At 42.0% G+C, this 17972-nt stretch overlaps 1 protein-coding gene across 4 annotated transcripts in view; it reads right to left on the bottom strand.

Moving 5' to 3' along the window:
* Positions 1-17972, bottom strand: part of NELL1 (neural EGFL like 1) — a 379279-nt gene extending 361307 nt beyond the window's left edge. The window contains exons 1-2 of one of the 4 annotated variants that reach the window (XM_081164500.1): positions 17583-17972; positions 4577-4705 (exon numbers count right to left, since the gene is read on the bottom strand). In XM_081164500.1, the coding sequence (XP_081020626.1) occupies positions 4577-4705; positions 17583-17631 (178 nt within the window). In that variant the 5' untranslated portion in view covers positions 17632-17972. The remainder of the gene's footprint in view (positions 1-4576; positions 4706-17582) is intronic. The other 3 variants (XM_081164499.1, XM_081164502.1, XM_081164501.1) reach the window with 3 other exon arrangements.

Below are 17972 nucleotides of genomic sequence, written 5' to 3'. Positions count from 1 at the left end.
CTGACCACCCACTGTAAAATAGAATTTCATTAATGCCCCACAAGCTTTCTGCGCTTTGAGTTTCGTAGCCTCGATGTGCCCCTTCCATGATAGTGTCTCAGTGAAAAGGATTCCCAGATATCTGAAGGAGCGTATTTGCTCCAAGTTCTGCTGATCCATTTTCCATTTGAATCTGGGACCACGCTTCCCAAAGACCATAATTTTGGTCTTGAAGTAATTCACAACAAGCTCTTCCCGCTTGCAATACCTGCTGAAAGCTGTAAGCAGATTGTTAAAACCTAATCGGGAGAGTGATAGGAGCACCATATCATCGGCGTACAGCAGGCAATATATCTTCCTATTACTAATTGATGGGGCGGGGGATTGCACCTGTGTTAGCTGTGGCACCATATCATTTATATAAAAGTTAAAAAGTGTGGGAGCCAATATGCAGCTTTGTTTCATGCCTCGATGTCATGAATGCTTCTGAGAGACCTCCCTTTAAGCCCACTCTGACTCGTGTTTCTGTACCACTATACAGTTCACGAATTAATAATAATAGTTGTGGGTCTATATTAGCATTTGAGAATTTCTCCCACAGTCTGTTAATGATTGATTGAGTCGAAAGCAGCAGATAGGTCAATGAAAGCAGCGAACAGATTACATCACAAACTAACCCAGAGTGGGTTCATATAACCATTCGTTGCTCCCTTACAATGCTGCAACTTTTCTAGTTCACTTTACAGATTTGCATGGAACTTCACATTGTGACTAGGCTAACTACACAGCCTGATCACGAAGCACAACACTATTAAAATGTTTATTCTCTAGCTTTGCTAGGAATGAGATTAGGACACCAGTTCAGTGTCCCTACACTTCAGTATGAACAGTTAATTGAGACCGTGAGAAATGCCAAAGATCAAGAAGATTGGTAAGAAATGTCTCTGATTCCAGAGAAATAGCAGCAGGTTGCTGTTGGGTTGCTATTTATGAAGGAAAGGTACTTGCCACGTGCTCAAATATATTATTCTAGTTTACATAAGCCTTCTGATGTGGGTTATGGAGCATAGCTCCATGAACAAAGTGGACCATAATGAAGAGAAAATTACCATGTGGCTCCACTATTGATTTGTAAATATTTGTTAGGTTTTTATAGTGTGCAAATAATATCACAGTGGTTGGATTGTACACAATTTGTGTCCCTCTACTGACAGAAGGCTCTTTGAGCCAGTGGAGCCCTCCATCACTATATCAATCAGTGATGCCACTATCCGCTCTAACCCCCATCCTAATAAGAACTGCTTTGGAGGCTTAAGGACCCTTCAAAATAGTGGCACAGGGTGGAAGGGCTACAGAAAGGAAGGGGAAACAAAGGACCTTCTGTAAGCAGGAACACACAGTCTGGATACAACCAGAAGCAGCCAATGAGGAGAAGGGCTGCCATTTGCCAGGATAGTGCAGGGAAGGCGCATGGTGGTGGTGAGGTTGAGCCCTGTGATCAAACTGACCTCACCCTGACTTCACCCATGCACTGTCAGATTCTTCCCCATTTAAGACTAACACTCCATATGATGTAGGATAATGGCAATGTGGAGTATAGCTTCACCTAGGCTAGGCGTTTTCTCATATGTACACGATCAATACTAGGATAACAGTACTGGTCCATGTTACAGAATACCAGGATGATTTATGTGAAGTACTTGGAACATTAAAATGTATATATAAATTTTCATACCACACTGTCTCATACCCAAACACTACTTAACAACAAAAAGATACTTTCAGCCCCCACCTTCTCTAGAAGCCAGTTCTGTCCCCATATCCTGCTTTGGATTACAGACATCTTGAAAATAGCTGCAGATTACACCAGTCAGTTCCTCTCTCCCTCTCCCCAACCCCAATATACTCTGGAATTACTTTAAGATGTTTCAGAATACAGTGGTACCTCGGGTTACATATGCTTCAGGTTACAGACTCCGCTAACCCAGAAATAGTACCTCGGGTTAAGAACTTTGCTTCAGGATGAGAACAGAAATTGTGCTCCGGCGGCACAGCGGCAGCAGGAGGCCCCATTAGCTAAAGTGGTGCTTCAGGTTAAAAACAGTTTCAGGTTAAGAACAGACCTCCAGAACGAATTAAGTTCTTAAGCCGAGGTACCACTGTACTTTACATATGTCCATATAAACAAATGTACATTTTATATGTAAACAGACATTCATATAGATATGTTTTCTAGGACAAACATTTGGGCGGCTTTAGACATATTACTGATTGGGTGGGGAAAGTTAAGACAAAAATATTGTTTGCTTTTTACCATACCACTGTCCTACACAAAATGCACACACATCCTGCCAGATATAGTTATGCCATGACAACTTCCAATGCGTGAGCCACTCCATCACAGGCACAAAAACACTAGCAGCAAAGAGCTATACAGCACACAAAAGTTCAGTTCACCTTATACCACACACTGCTTATGAGTATAACTTTTGATCACAGCACATAAAGAGATGGAAAGATACAGCATTAAGACACAGGACCCAAAAAGCTGGAAGAGATACACACATAGTCCTACTTGGGAAAAGTTCAACTGAGGGAGGAATTAAGTTTCTCTTACCAAGCAGGTAAAAGGAAAGACCAGGCAGGCAACAAGAGAAGCCACAAAACCACACACTTAATAGTAGCAACCAGGAAAAGTCTTGCCAGAGGGACCTCCCTCAACCTCAAATCCACAATGCAGACACCACAGAGCAATTTTTTAACTTCCAATCACACCAGCAGACTGAAAACAAGACACGCCGTGGGCATTCCCCACCTCATTACCCAGTCATGTGCACAATGGCTTGAAGAGTAGCCCTAGCCTGAAGGACCAGCACAGGTTTTATATATAGGGGGTTTCAGGTTTGAATCCAGGGCTTAACACCACACTGCAAGGAGTGGGGAGCAACTCCCACACTCAATAGTATAGCTCGTATATGGGCCAAATAACCTTTTTAACTGTTCCTTCCTGTCTCACAAAGAACTCGTGTAACCAATCCTACTACCACCACACACTATATTCTTGTTGTATGTTTCTGACTAGAGTCCCAATGTAAGGTACCTGTTAATGTTTGAAGCAAAGAAGTGTCAGCAATAAGCTCAGGTTTCTGTGAGAGTTGTGAGGCCAAGTTGTTTGTTTATTTATTTATCAACCATATTTATAGACCACACTTCACCTAAAGTTCCCAGGGTAGTAATACACAGAATTAAAACCAAAGTTATACAAGCCAACATAAATTCCAGGCAAACAAAAGAGCAGCAGCAATAAAAATCCAATCTAATATACCTCACCCTTTCCCAAAAGCCCAAGCAAAGCAGTGTGTCTTGAATGGGTGACAAATGACAGCAATGTCCTAGTGAGATGCACTTCAGGTTATTCTAAAGGAATGGGGCTGTTACCAAGAAAGCCCACCCACAGGTCCCCACCACACAAATTTCTTGGTGTGGGGACCACTAACAGAACTCCCCCCTCATTATCTTAATGCAGAGATCTTTAATGGACACATTGTCCCTGTTTCTCTTCACCAGGGTTCTCCCATATATGCCCTGTGCTTGCATGACCTAAGACTAGAGAGATATAGTCCCATGCTACACACCCTACCATCTCAGTTGTGGTCCTCTTTTCTAGGGTTTTTATCCTGGTGCTGATGTGTTGCATACCTGTCAAGTGTCCCTATTTCCCTGAGACATTCACAGAATTACAGAAGCAATCCTGGCTTCTGATTTCATCTGGGAATGTCCCATTTCCCCCCTCCAGTGCCCCCACCAAGCACAGGAGGAAACCCTTGCGTGCAGGGGAGCATTGCTCTTGTCAGCCCCTCTCTGCCACTGCCAAAGCCACCAACGCTGTCATGGCTGCATGAGGTGCAGCATGGGTAGAGGAAGCAAGCAAAGAAGGAAGAAAGTGAGCAGCTGCCAGGCAGGGGCTGTGGCAGGGCAGGCAGCCAGTTGACTCTCGCATCTTTTGGTGTTGTGCTCTTGCACGAGCCAGCTGACCCGTGTCTCAATTTTCTGCTGAAAAATTTGGCAGGTATGGGGTTGTAATTGGGTACTGACTGGAATCATATACTATATTTCATTGTGAAGACATCAGAAGGAAAGGAGGACAATATTTTATTTTCCTCTTCGCATCAGCTCCATGGTCAATATAATGATCCACTATTTGTGTATTTATATATTATTATGGTGGTGTCTACTCTTTATCTGTCCTGGCCACATCCCCACCTTGTTTGGGTTGCTATACCAGGAGAGTTATATAGCAGAAATGTAGGGGGGGCGTATCCGTGCAGCTAAACTAGTAACTCTCATGTGGCAACAGTACAGCCCCCTCAAACATAAATGTGTTCCAGCAACAAAGCAAAAACTTTTGAAATAAAATTAGTATTAAAGCTATCTAGCATCATTACTAGTGGTTTTGATATACTTTACTTTTAGAATACCAAGACAGAGATTGGTGAGGGAAGGAACATGCTTCATATGCAAGAAATATGTCAGTCTTCCAAATTATTAGTTACTTGCACTTTCATTCCTGTTAAATACATAAAGATATTAGCCTTACCTTGAAATAAAAATGCTTTACTGGCATTATGTAGTCCAGACACCTGTGTAACTCCAATAGTCATGTTGACTAGATCCAGTTCTGTGATGATATCAATTTGTAAGTTGGGGTCCATTCCAAGGCCTACAACTGGTTGAAAAGAAGTCAGGTTTTAATTTTTAGTTCAAGTAAAATAACTACATACGCTGTGCAACCATGAACAGTGCTATAGCCACATTCCATTTTTAAATAGCCCTAGTCCTACAAGCAACAAAAATGATCCACTGCATTAACTGAAACTGAACTCCCATCTTTCCAGATCTTTTTTACCGTATGGGACAGGGCACAATAAAGCACCATCATTAATGCAACAGCATGACATGATAAACGAGCCCTGCAATTAAACAAACCTTAAGAACTAGAAAGATGAATAACATGAAGACAGACAGAGATCGGATGGAGAATTTTGTAATGTATTGGGCAAGTAATGGCTGTGTTTAATGAGATATGCTATTACGAAGGACTGAGTCTTATACACACACTTACAACCCACTAAAACACTTTAGTAGCCCATATATTGCTACCTTCCTTCGTTAATTCCTTTCATTGGATTATCCAAGTATTTTGAATGCAACTTGGACAAATAACATTGTATATCGCCTTTTCTAGTTCGGGTTTTCACCAAAGGCAAAAATGTACTACTGCATTTGGAACATTATCTTGGTGCTGAAGTACAGGATGCATAAATTCACTGTGGTTTTTCCTAAAAACATCCAAACTGCAGGCTGGTTTCCAAACAAGTCATATTTTAGAGTACACTCATTGGCAGCAATTTAAGTTATTATTAAGAAATTCCTTGATTTCATACTCCAACTATGACTAACCCAGTACAGTGGTACCTCAGGTTGCAAACACCTCAGGTTACAAAAACTTCAGGTTACAAACTCTGCTATCCCAGAAGTAGTACCTCGGGTTAAGAACTTTACCTCAGGATGAGAACAGAAATGGCGCGGCAGCAGCTGGAGGCCCCATCAGCTAAAGTGGTACCTCAGGTTAAGAACAGTTTCAGGTTAAGAACGGACCTCCAGAATGAATAAAGTTCGTAACCAGAGGTACCACTGTATTTATATGTCCCTCACTTGGGAAATTCAGATTCCTGATACAGCTTCAACTTGTGCATTTTGCAGGTTAAAAAATGCAATGGTTGCCATTCCAGTATGATACTGTTATACAGATCACCCTGCTAGGCAAAGGAGCTAGACCTGCTAGACCTGCTAGACCTCTCAAAGGAGCCATGTAAGGTAATAACTGCTTAAAGTAATACGCACCAAGGTGTGTGTGCACAATCCTTCCATAGTGAATGTGCAGTAACAGACTACCAGCAGTGTCAAGTATTGCTCGAAGATGCGGTTGCATGATGTCAGAGGACTGCAACTTATGTACTATAACAAGGACTTAATACATTGCCTTATTCAAGCAGGCAATCAGTAGTGCATTAACAAAGCTGACGCCACTCATTACATGTATAGCTGCCACTCACAAACCACCAGAGGCTCAAACTTCTGAAGACATTTTCTTCAGCTACCTAATCCTTGTTGGCTATTTGCAGTATGGTAACGCTGCAGAGAGCTTGATGGGAAGACCATGCATTCAAAAGAAAGGACTTAAAGAAGGTTTTAATAAGAAAAACAAAAACTCCATTTACACTAAATATATTAACAAACAAACATGACCCAACCACCAACCCATCCACCAGGGAAATGGGAGAGCTAGGTGCTGCTCCTTATATACTACACCCAGATGCTGACACACCTTAATCAAATACAACTCAGCAGCACCTGCTATGTTTCACAGCTGTAAAGCTGGGTCTCGTTATCTTGCTCTGGCCTTTGCTCTGGCCCCTTAAAGACATACACATGGAATGGAACAATGATGAACCTTTACATTTAAAGAAACCATTCAACAATCCTTAGTCCTGGTTCTTCTATTGCAACTTTCTGACACTGCAATTGTCTCCTTGTGCTCCACATAAGCAAACTACAGAGTTATGATTCCTACCAACAACAAAAAAGCAGTTTATAAAGGGGTGAGGTAGCTGTGAAACTGAACTCTACATATTCCCACAGAAAAGTGAAAAGGCAACTTAGTAAAACATCCAGAGACAAGAAAGATTGGCTGAAAATATACCAGGAGAAGGAATTAGTTGTACATGTCATGTACAATTCCATAATTTTAAAGGTAAAGGTAAAGGACCCCTGACAGTTAAGTCCAGTCGCAGACGACTCTGGGGTTGCGGCACTCATCTCACTTTACAGGCCAAGGGAGCCGGTGTTTGTCCACAGTCAGTTTTTCTGGGTCATGTGGCCAGCATGACTAAGCCGCTTCTGGCGAAACCAGAGCAGCGCACGGAAATGCTGTTTCCTTCCCACCAGAGCGGTACCTATTTATCTACTTGCACTTTTTGGCGTGCTTTCGAACTGCTAGGTTGGCAGGAGCTGGGACCAAGCAACAGGAGCTCACCCCATTGCAGGGATTCGAACCACCAACCTTCTGATCGGCAAGCCCAAGAGGCTCAGTGGTTTAACCCACAGCGCCACCTGCGTCATCCTCCTCCTAATTATTATTAAATTTTTAATTACAACATTTTCATACAAATGAGAACCAGAGAAGAGGGTGTGCTTAATCCTTTCCCTTTCTGCTGATTGATCACTCTAAAATTACCCCAAATTGTGGGATATGCAGTCAAATCTAACAATGCATATTCTTGATAGCAAAACCATACATCTATACTGCTGATAGGCGAACTCAGACCATAAAAACATAATTGGTAGAGAAGGCTCTGTGTGGTGATATTTCCCCTCCTGTCCTGGAAGGGAAGAAACAAAAAAGTATTTCCTGTTCTTTCTCTTTCTCTTCAACCAGCCATGGAGGGGGACATCTGACTGCTTGCTCCCATATCAAGTCCATGCCTGAAGCTGTTTTTGTTGTAAACACAAGTCCTTTACCTGCATTTATTTTTGCTGCTGCTGCTGCTTCTGCTGCTGCTAAGGGTGAATGCTTGCCTGTGAGTAAACTATATGTTTTAAACTTACTTTTCAGTCTGCAGCTGATAAACGCTGTAACAAAGGAGGAGCTCAGCCTAACAGCTAACACCTATGCTTTCAATTAAACTACATAAAATGGGATTAAAACTTTTCTCAGCCCCACACCTTTAAATGCAAGCAGTAAGCTGATCCTTCTGCCTGTTAACCTACATATGTGGGTTCTGTGGGGGGACAAAATATAGTTAATTATATTCCCTCACCTACCTAATAAAACCCATCACAAATTATGTTCCCAACTCATAGAGACAAAAGCCACTTGGGGGTTTTAATGGATGAACAGCAGGAAAGTAAAGAGTTAAGCACACACTATTATATCCACCAATTTTCTGTTCCCAATTAGCCTCCTGCAGCTGCTTTTAAAATTTAAAAAGTGGGGAGGGGGGAGAGAGACTCACAGAACTGCCAATCACACATATAGTCTGAACCACAGCTCCACCCAATTCAGTATTGTGCTGTCCTTCTAAAACACCAGCAGCACGTATTTATAAAGTACTTTAGAGTTCTCACATGTATACAGACATTTCAGCAAGTATTTCAGCACAGCAATGGTGTAAGACAGGACAGCACTGTTACAATTTTGGGCAATGGGCATTTATGGCTGAAAATCAATGTAAAGGTATCCAATCCAGGAAACTGATAAGCTAAGACTATATTTGTACCATCACATCCTAGTGTCAGATTCAACTACAGTGGTGCCCCGCAAGACGAATGCCTCGCAAGATGAAAAACTCGCTAGACAAAAGGGTTTTGCGTTTTTTGAGCTGCTTCGCAAGACGAATTTCCCTATGGGCTTGCTTCACAAGACGAAAACGTCTTGCAAGTTTGTTTCCTTTTTCTTAACACCGTTAATACAGTTGCGACTTGACTTTGAGGAGCAACTCATAGAACGCGGTGTGGTAGCCTTTTTTGAGGTTTTTGAAGACTTTGGTGATTTTTGAAGCTTTTCCAAAACTTTCCCGACACCGTGCTTCACAAGATGAAAAATTCGCTAGACGAAAAAACTCGCGGAATGAATTAATTTCGTCTTGCGACGCACCACTGTATCCCATTCTGCTAGAGAAAACCAGCCCAAGGACTCTCCCTTCTCTTTCACCTGGATTTCCCCCAAGTTCACTCTGTAGGGTTGAGAGAACCCCAAGAAGAGGCAGGGATGAAGAAGGGGAGTTCTACCAGGCAAGCAAAGCTGATCTCCTTAGCTGACAGAACTATCTCCTTGGTACTACGTTGACCTTAGTCTCATAAAATGCAATTCTGTACATTTCTTCTCAGAAGCAAGTCTAATTGAATTAAGTGGAGCTTATTATCCGATAGTCCTGGTCACACAGATGACCCATGCCCTCACTTATTTACATAGTACAAGGTTTCCTCCTCAGCATTGATGGGAAAGAAGACTACAAAAACTAGACTTGTGGCTGTTGGAAGGGTCAACACACATTAAAATCCATTTCACTGGTGCAGCAAAAGAGCCCCATATACAGTAGCAGGCTTCCACATATGTGGAATAAACTTCTGCAAAATGTGAATAATCTCACACTTAACAACAACCTGCCATTTCCGAAATTTTATCAAGAATATGTAATATAAATGTGTGTACAGTGGTACCTCGGGTTACATACGCTTCAGGTTACATACGCTTCAGATTACAGACTCCGCTAACCCAGAAATATTACCTCGGGTTAAGAACTTTGCTTCAGGATGAGAACAGAAATCGTGCTCTGGCGGTGCAGCAGCAGCAGCAAGCCCCATTAGCCAAAGTGGTGCTTCAGGTTAAGAACACTTTCAGGTTAAGAACGGACCTCCGGAACGAATTAAATATTTAACCCGAGGTACCACTGTATATGAGACTACAAGGGTTCCAGGAGAGCATTCTGGCGACATTCTTAGAGCTACACTTACTTAAGTCCATTGATTTTAATGGTTCTACTTCGAACATGTCTAATGTTGGATATCCCACAGGCTATTTTGTTCATATTTTGGTAGTAGCTGTTTATCTTTCCCATGCGAAAATAAATCAGTTAAGATATGAGTGGATATTTATGCCCAGAGGTCAGAATGAAAGCTGTTTCTGCATCTACTTAGTCTAGGAAATAAAAGATAGCAGCAGACTCATAAAACTGCTCTGCAGGTGATTATGCACTATTCAAACGAGATCAACAGACTCAGAAACAGATCAGTAAAGCTGAATTTTACAAGGGGGAGCCAACGTAATGAATTATGTAATGTGGCATGTGTCTTGGACGTACTGCAGAAATCACCCCTGTTCCTTTTGAATTTTTCCAGTGATTTAAAATGAAATCAACACAAAGGAATAAATTCCAACCATGAAATGAATAGTAAAACTGCAACTGATCTCAGTGCTTTCAAAGCTGAACCTAGATATTAAAGTTTATGAACGATGTGTGCAGAAGCCTGGGTATCCCTAGTCTCCACAAGGTTGTTTTGGTCTTTGAGGATTTGCTCCTGTTGGATTTGTGAATTGGGGACCCTTGTCAGCTAGCTTGCCCAAAATCCATTCTACTATAGAGTACTGTACTTTTTACGGCTGCATTTTTGAATACTATACTATTATACAGAATATTATTTTAACAGATGTGTGGCTCATTTAAGACCAACTCACATTTTGATTTTACAATAAGGAAATGATCTCTGTGTCACAAAAATGAAAAAACAAAGGGTTGTGAAAATGTTTCTTTTCCACAAGGAAAACAAATCTGATGTGTTTTTACACACTGTGGGCACACAATATATCTCTGCTTTTTTCTTCCAGAGATGCACAGATTTTTCTTTGTGCCAGAAAAACAACAGGTGAAGAACTGCATGACTTTTATATTAAAACAAAAACAAAAGAATAGACTGGTAAATATGATGTGTATGAACATTTAAATTTAGAAGCTGTTTTGGAGATTTCAAAATTTCAGAGATTTACCAGCAAGTCAGACCTCCATGCTGCCACTTTCAATATGGTTGTAGAAATTCCTGCATCTGCCTTACACAGATAAAATTTGAGTATGTTCCAAAACCTACAGAAATAAAACATTAAAGGGTTCTTCTTTTACCAGGCAAACATCTCTACTCAGAATTAAGAATTAAGCACCACGGAAATCAACAAGACTTGCTCCCAGGTAAGTAGGTATAGGATTGCTACCCTTAATCTCATGCATAGTTGACAGAGATGGTAGGCCCAAGGCCTTTTAGAAAAAAACTAGTTTGCTTTTCTCCTCCTTGGTATAATATTGGGGGGGGGGACAACTGGCAATTTGTGCTCTTTATGAGCATCCAAAATTTGCTGCCTGCCTTGCTCTCTTTAACGATAGGGTCAGTTAGCCCTGTGAAGAACATCTTGAAGAGCTAGACATATTATTAAGAACTCAATAGAAGCTATTATAACTAGGTAGCTGAATCCTGATAAAACTGTTCTTAAGCATCTTTACAGGAACACCACATACATTTCTTCACACAACAAAAGCAAGTTTGCGCAACCATTTATTAAAAAAAAAAATCACTACTGAACCCCTGTCTGCATGATGATGTGACATTACATGCTGCCAGTTTAGGCTCAGGCTGCATATTTGGATGCCAAGTGAAAGACAGGCCATGCAAGTTGCTTATGTCACATAAAAGTCAGCTCAGCTTACATAAATGTTTAGGGAAATTTAACACACTAATTCTGCAGTACCCAAGCATAGTGTGAATTTTATCGATATCCCGTATTAACTGGCCTTTAAATCTCCTGCTGGCTTCATTCATAACAGATGTTGAGAAGAGCCACAGAGGTGTATTTGACTTCACTTTCAGGCTGGTACTGCCATCTTCAGTAACTATAACTAAGGTCTATAATGAATGGCAGAGCTGAGGAGAAATGCCAGGTCCACCCAGAGACCTGATATTTTTGCAGACCTGGACAATGCTAGCGGTTTTAAATTTATACTGCCAGTAGCGCAGCAAATGCATAGTTGCGGCTCAATGGGCGCACAGGATCTAGACATTTCCCGTCAACTATTCCTTTTATTCCAGAGACTTTCACAACATGCAGCCAGTACTCCTGCTGTAAATAGAGGCGTATAGTCCTAGTTAGCAAAGTCATTGTCATTGGAATACAGTTCCAAGTGTGTCACAAGACAATATCTTGTTTTGAGCTTTCCTCTAGTCCTCTTGTCTGTTTCCACTTCATTTCTTCAATTCTTTTTATCTCCATTCTTTCTCCTTCTCTCTTTCTCCCCACTCACTGCTCTTAGCCCATTTCTGATTCCTTTTCGCCCCTTGGTGGCTGTGCCCCTCAGACCTCTTCTTACTTTTAGATGGGTATTTATAATGGGATGGGTGCTCCTCATGCACACTTTTTTTATTTATGTCATTGTTTGCAGTCATCCACACAAGATCATTGGCATCAAAATTCCACTCCACACTTTTATACCATTTAAGCAAGATTCATCGGGGGGGGGGGGCAATTTGGTACGCTAAAAAAAGGAGAACTTGTTACCAATCACCCATTTCCAGTATCTAAATATTTACAGTATTAAGCCACTTTCTGGGGCTTAACCTCAAATTCCACTCATGTAAAGCCCCATCAGCAGAGTGAGGTGGTCATTTCAGGCAGATGCCAAATGTCATGAAAGAAAAGCAAACTGATAGTTATTTAACTTATCATTGTTGTATTTTCACTCCCAGGGAAATACCTATGCTTTGGGGATTTTCTGGCTCAAGTGCCAAAATATTCCTGGCCAGCCTTTGGTACTATGTACTGTGGCATGAAGAAGGGTTCTGTTGACAAGTAGATAACAAACTGGCAAGAGACCTTTGAGAAGAGACTGCATTTTATACAGGGATTTCAATTAAAGCCACCAACTTGGGACAGCATTAAAAAGTGGTTAAACAAATTCATGGAGGATAAGGCTATCAATGGCAACTAGCCATAACAGCTCTATTACTTGCAGTATGCCTTAGTTTTCTGGGAATCACAAACAGGAGAGTGCTACTCTACTCATATTTTCCTTGCATTTGGTCACTATGATGAACAGAATGCCCCTTTTGTTTGACCCAGTAGGGTTCGTCTTATGCTCATATGAACTGCAGCTCCTTAGTGATATGTATCTGCCTGACAATAATTTTGCTCCAAATAAGAGTAAGTCTGTAGTGTAATATAATCAGTATTGTTGTTGTTGTTGTTTAGTCGTTTAGTCATGTCCGACTCTTCGTGTCCCCATGGACCAGAGCACGCCAGGCACTCCTGTCTTCCACTGCCTCCCGCAGTTTGGTCAGACTCATGTTTGTAGCTTCGAGAACACTGTCCAACCATCTCGTCCTCTGTCATCCCCTTCTCCTTGTGCCCTCCATCTTTCCCAACATCAGGGTCTTTTCCAGGGAGTCTTCTCTTCTCATGAGGTGGCCAAAGTATTGGAGCCTCAGCTTCACGATCTTTCCTTCCAGTGAGCACTCAGGGCTAATTTCCTTAAGAATGGATGCGTTTGATCTTCTTGCAGTCCATGGGACTCTCAAGAGTCTCCTCCAGCACCATAATTCAAAAGCATCAATATTTTGGCGATCAGCCTTCTTTATGGATAATCAGTATAGAAATTAATAAATAACTGGTTTCTATGCTTGTAAATCATTGAAAGCCTATTTTGACATAAAGTGATTTATACTAAAGAAATAAACAATCAACTACATAATTAAAAGGGGTCCTTTAAATGCTTCTCCAACAGCTTTGAAAGCTGCTCTTCTGTGAGTCATGAGCCATATTTAGATAAGACAAACACAAGGGTTGGATGATTGTATGCGTCTTTCCCATAGAATTATCACTACCACAATGCTCAGTCCCACACAATCAGCCTCTATCCACATGGCTGTTAATATCCAAGCAAAGTATGAGTTGCTTAAACCAAAGGTGGCTCTCATATATATACAGCAATGTTTTGGCCCCATAATTCATTTCTTTCTGCTAAGTTAAATGACAAAGAAAACTCTCCCTCCTTTGCAAATCTGGAAAATGATCATGTCCCAAAAGTATATGCCGCGAAGCAATGGGAGAAGAAACTGTCTCCTTCAAAGATCTTAAGGAAGAGCACAGGTGACTTTTTCATTTATATCCAATGCCTTAAGTAGAACAAAGAGACAAGGCAATTCGTTTTTCTTCTTATAAATTAAGAAGAGCCATTAAATGGAAATCATTTTCCATTTTAAAGTAGCACAAATCATTGGGTTTGATTTTTTTTCTTAATCCCAGTTGATGGGAATAACCCACATCCTGACTTTCAGTTACATCTTCAATTTGCACCCATGTATTAAATTTTGCAAAGAGAAGGAAAAGAATTTGACCCACTAATGTTAAAGGTCTATTCACAGGATTGTGGAAAGTAATTACTCATGTCAACAGAAAAAGTATCTTTAAAGTAACTAATTTGTACTCAAAACCCTACAGACTTCCCACCTTACGGTGCTTTTATCAGTCTCTTGGCTACCTGGAACATGACCATCATTGAAGAGCTTCACTTGATTGCTGTATGCCTAAGTATCTCATGGATGCACCCCCAGGTCTGAATTCTTTGCTTTCATCTTGCCTATACCGAAGGAACATTCGGTTTAATGCACTTACAGTTAACCATCCTCATGCAATATTTACTGCTCATAACTATTATGAAACTTCTTTCAAAACAAAAAATCTTGTCTGACAAAAATCTAAATAGCAAAGGATGCTCACCACAACTTTCCAAATTATTCACCTCATAACTAAGCCATAACATTTTGCTGTAATTTTATGGATGAGAAAATTTCATCTAACTGCATCATCCATATAACTTATTCACATGAGGATCTACGAGTAAAGACCTGGTTGTTAATTAGATCCTATTTACAGGATTCAAGAATGAGCAAGTTGCATGGATGGCCTATGCAGACAAGGATACAACCATTCAAGGTTAAACATTCAAGTCCCAGTGATTTCCATAAAAGAGGTCTAAAGGCTCATGTATCACTCTCCCCTAGGTAAACAAATAGGATTTATAAACTGCATAATGTTGGATGACTTATGCCCAAAGGGTTTCCCATTTGTGGACCATACTTATTAATCACTCCAAAGCACATTTGATATAAAGTGCTTTACAGACTTGTTTTCAATACCCTAGTGAAATAAACTGCTTAATTCCTTTCTGACTAGTGAAATATCCAAGCTGACATAAAGGGGATCATATGTGCAGTTTAAAACAAACGCAAGTCCCAACTACCTAACTACCATAAAAGCTTATTCCAGGAGCCACCTTAGCACAGGTGTTCTAATGGATCTGCCCCCTTAGTCTTAAAACTAGCTATAGCTGAATATCAAATACAAGCTCAAATTATGCAATCTTGGTGATGTATCGGTAGAAGTAAAGATATTTTCTTCACAGACATCTCCAAAAGAGTGCCCACCAGACTGACCCTAAAGATGCTTTACTTTAGGAAGTAACAGCACAATCCCTAACCATATTGACTCAAAAGTTCTGTTGAATTCAATGGGGCTTACTCCAAGGTAAGTGGTGTTGGGATTGCAGTCTAAATCATGCTAAATTCAGTGCAACTTACTAAGTATGCCTTATACCTGCAGGGTTTAGACACAGATTAGGATAAGGGGAAATACTGAAATGTTGGATTTTCATTTCAACTAGGGAAGCAATATCTACAAAAATACTATTTAGAAATTTAACTTCCTTCAAAATCATATAAAACAAAGAGTCTATTTTAAAAACTCTGTAAACAGGTGGGAAGAGAACAAAAGAAACAAGCAAAAAGCCCAAACTATTACTGCTTAATTCCTTTTTTAAAAGAAATGTTCCTAATTCTCCTAACTGCACATACAGGATTGACAACCCTAGAGAACTATTCCTATTAAGGCACCCTTTTTAATTAAGATGGCCCCCACTGCAACCAATGTAGCAAGTATTTGTTAAGAGAGAAAGACATAAGGATAGCAGCCCACATGCATCCATTTCTTCCTTCTGCAGGCTTTCAACATTATGATCAGATTGCCCTAAAAAGCAGTTTGCTCCAGTTAAGTCTCAATTAAAGTGTGTTCTAGAAGACAGGAAGCTAAAGGGGGCGGGTAATCAGATGTACACAGAAGGTTCTTTTTTCCCATCCCTCTTGAACAGGAGTACTCTGACAAATCACTATTATAAATGCCAGAATTAAGCAGATTGCTCCCCACCATGTGAAATGAAAGCATTCTGGAAACCAGCTGTTTGTACTCCCCTCCGTCTCTGTCAAAGAAACCCTTAGGGACCTGATCTCTTGCATTCTCTAAAGTGGTGTGCAGTGGGTTTCCCTAAAGCTCTCCACTGTTAATACTTAAAATCCTCTCCACCTCCTTCGTAAGCAAACAAAAAGAAGGATGGATGTCTAGGAAGATTTCCCAAACTTTTCATTTCCTGATTTTTTGCTAGATTAAAGCCTATAAAATAGAAATAATAATCAAGACGAGCAAGTGAACTCATCTTCGGGAAGCAACAGAAAGTTAATGTCCAGAACGTTTCCGGCACTCAACTGGAAAGAGGAACAGGGAGATTTCTCACTGAGAACTAGACTTGGAAAAGCAAGACCACTTGTCATACACACAGCGCCCTGAACTGTTAGCAGCCGATTAATGGTGGCTGTTTTCTTTCTTTCATCAAGGCCATTGTGATGAGCTAGGATCACTGCATCCGATTTCAATATCTCCAGCTGATCTTATCCTTGAGCGTTTTCCCTCCCTATATTTTATCCTCCTGGATCCGACATAACAGTTTCAGTGAAAAGCCAAGCTAACTGCATGTCCGTGGCTGAGAAGACAATAAAAGAGTGCCACCCATGTGCAAAGCCCAGAAACAGGCACTCCCGCTTTTCTGGGAGGAGAAATCCCTGGTGGAATAACGCTCATCTTAAAACGCACACGCACGCACACACACCCTCGTTGTCTTGCGAGCCTCGACAAGGAGATTATCTACCTCTGGCAGGTAGAAGTCACCTGCTTTTTTCAGCGTGCTCACAGGAAGGGATGAATGAATCCTTAAACTGCTGCTTGCGTTATATGAACACATCAATTTACAAATCATAAAAGGCTTGAAAAAGGGGGATCAGAAGGCTAGGGCGGGGGGGCGTTGTGGGTCTGGGCTTTGCAGTAACGACTGATAAACGTAAGCAGCTTGCTCAGCTGCCTCTCCTTCCACCGCGCGCCGCCGCTGCCACTGAAGCGGTCCGGTGCCTCCTAAAACAGATTGGCTGGGGTGGGGCTTAAGCAGGACTTGCAAGGTCCTGAGAGAGCTACTGCCATTGCAATGCAAAGTTTCCGAGTTCCGCCTCGCAAGCCGCGGCAAAAACGGGGGAAAGGCGGTTGGATGGGGCAGGTGGCGGCGCCCTGGGATCGCGGGTCTCCTTCTGGACCTCCAAGGTAGCCAGCAACACTATCGAGATCTCTTTTCCTCCCACTTTCCAGCCCTTGGGCTTTTGCTCCCTCCTCCCCAAAAGCCACAATCCATAACGGTGGCTTTTCAGCACAAAATCGATTACCTTAAAGATAGAACACCCCACCCCTTTCCCCTCTGTCCCCTTGATCCTCGCCGTCATTCACTCACACGCAGCCCAGTTTCTGCGCTAACTCGCGGCTGGAGGACTAGAGCAAGAATAGTCCCCGGTCCCACTTTTCAAAAAGAGAGGAGGAGAGAGAGATAGCCCCTAAGGGGAAGAGATCGGCTCCTCCACAATGCCAACTAGCTATCTATTGTCTTTGCAACAGATACACCGAATGCGTGAGAGAGGATTATTTCCTATTAATATATTCTCCTCCGTAATGACCCCCGTGCCCGTCGAGAGCAGCGCCTTTGCAGCTGCTTCGCACCTCCCTTTCCTTGCAAGGCTGCTGGGGCGGGGATGCCCCCCCCAAAAAAAATCTCCGTCCGCCACCCCTTCTGCCTTACCTGTTCTTGCAGCTGCCAGGCAAACCCAAACGCCTACAATTACATCCATCTGGGCTGGTCGCGCTGTATTCCCCGTTGAGATCCCGGCGCACGGCAGAGCCTGGCTCTAGCACTCTTCGGAGCTGCGGAGCCTCCAAACTTGAAGCGCTCGTTTTGCCAGGGCTTCGAATAGAAAGAGAGATGGGGAGGGAGGGAGGGAGGGAGGGGGGAGGAAGAAGAGAGAGAGCGAGAGAGAGACAGCGCACACAACCAGCGGCCAGAGCTGCTACCCTGGAAGAGCCCACGTGTTCTCCTCGGGGATGATCCCAGCTCTGGTTGCCTTTCCCCCGCGGGGCTCCGCGGCGCACGCCCAGCCTGACGCTCAATCTTTGTTCAGCTCTTTCTCCTCCG

This window comes from Podarcis bocagei (assembly GCF_964188305.1).
Source record: "Podarcis bocagei genome assembly, chromosome: 1".
In the NCBI taxonomy this organism is placed as follows: domain Eukaryota; kingdom Metazoa; phylum Chordata; class Lepidosauria; order Squamata; family Lacertidae; genus Podarcis; species Podarcis bocagei.
Note: the sequence above shows the minus strand (reverse complement) of the source record. Positions and strands in the feature narration are given on the sequence as shown.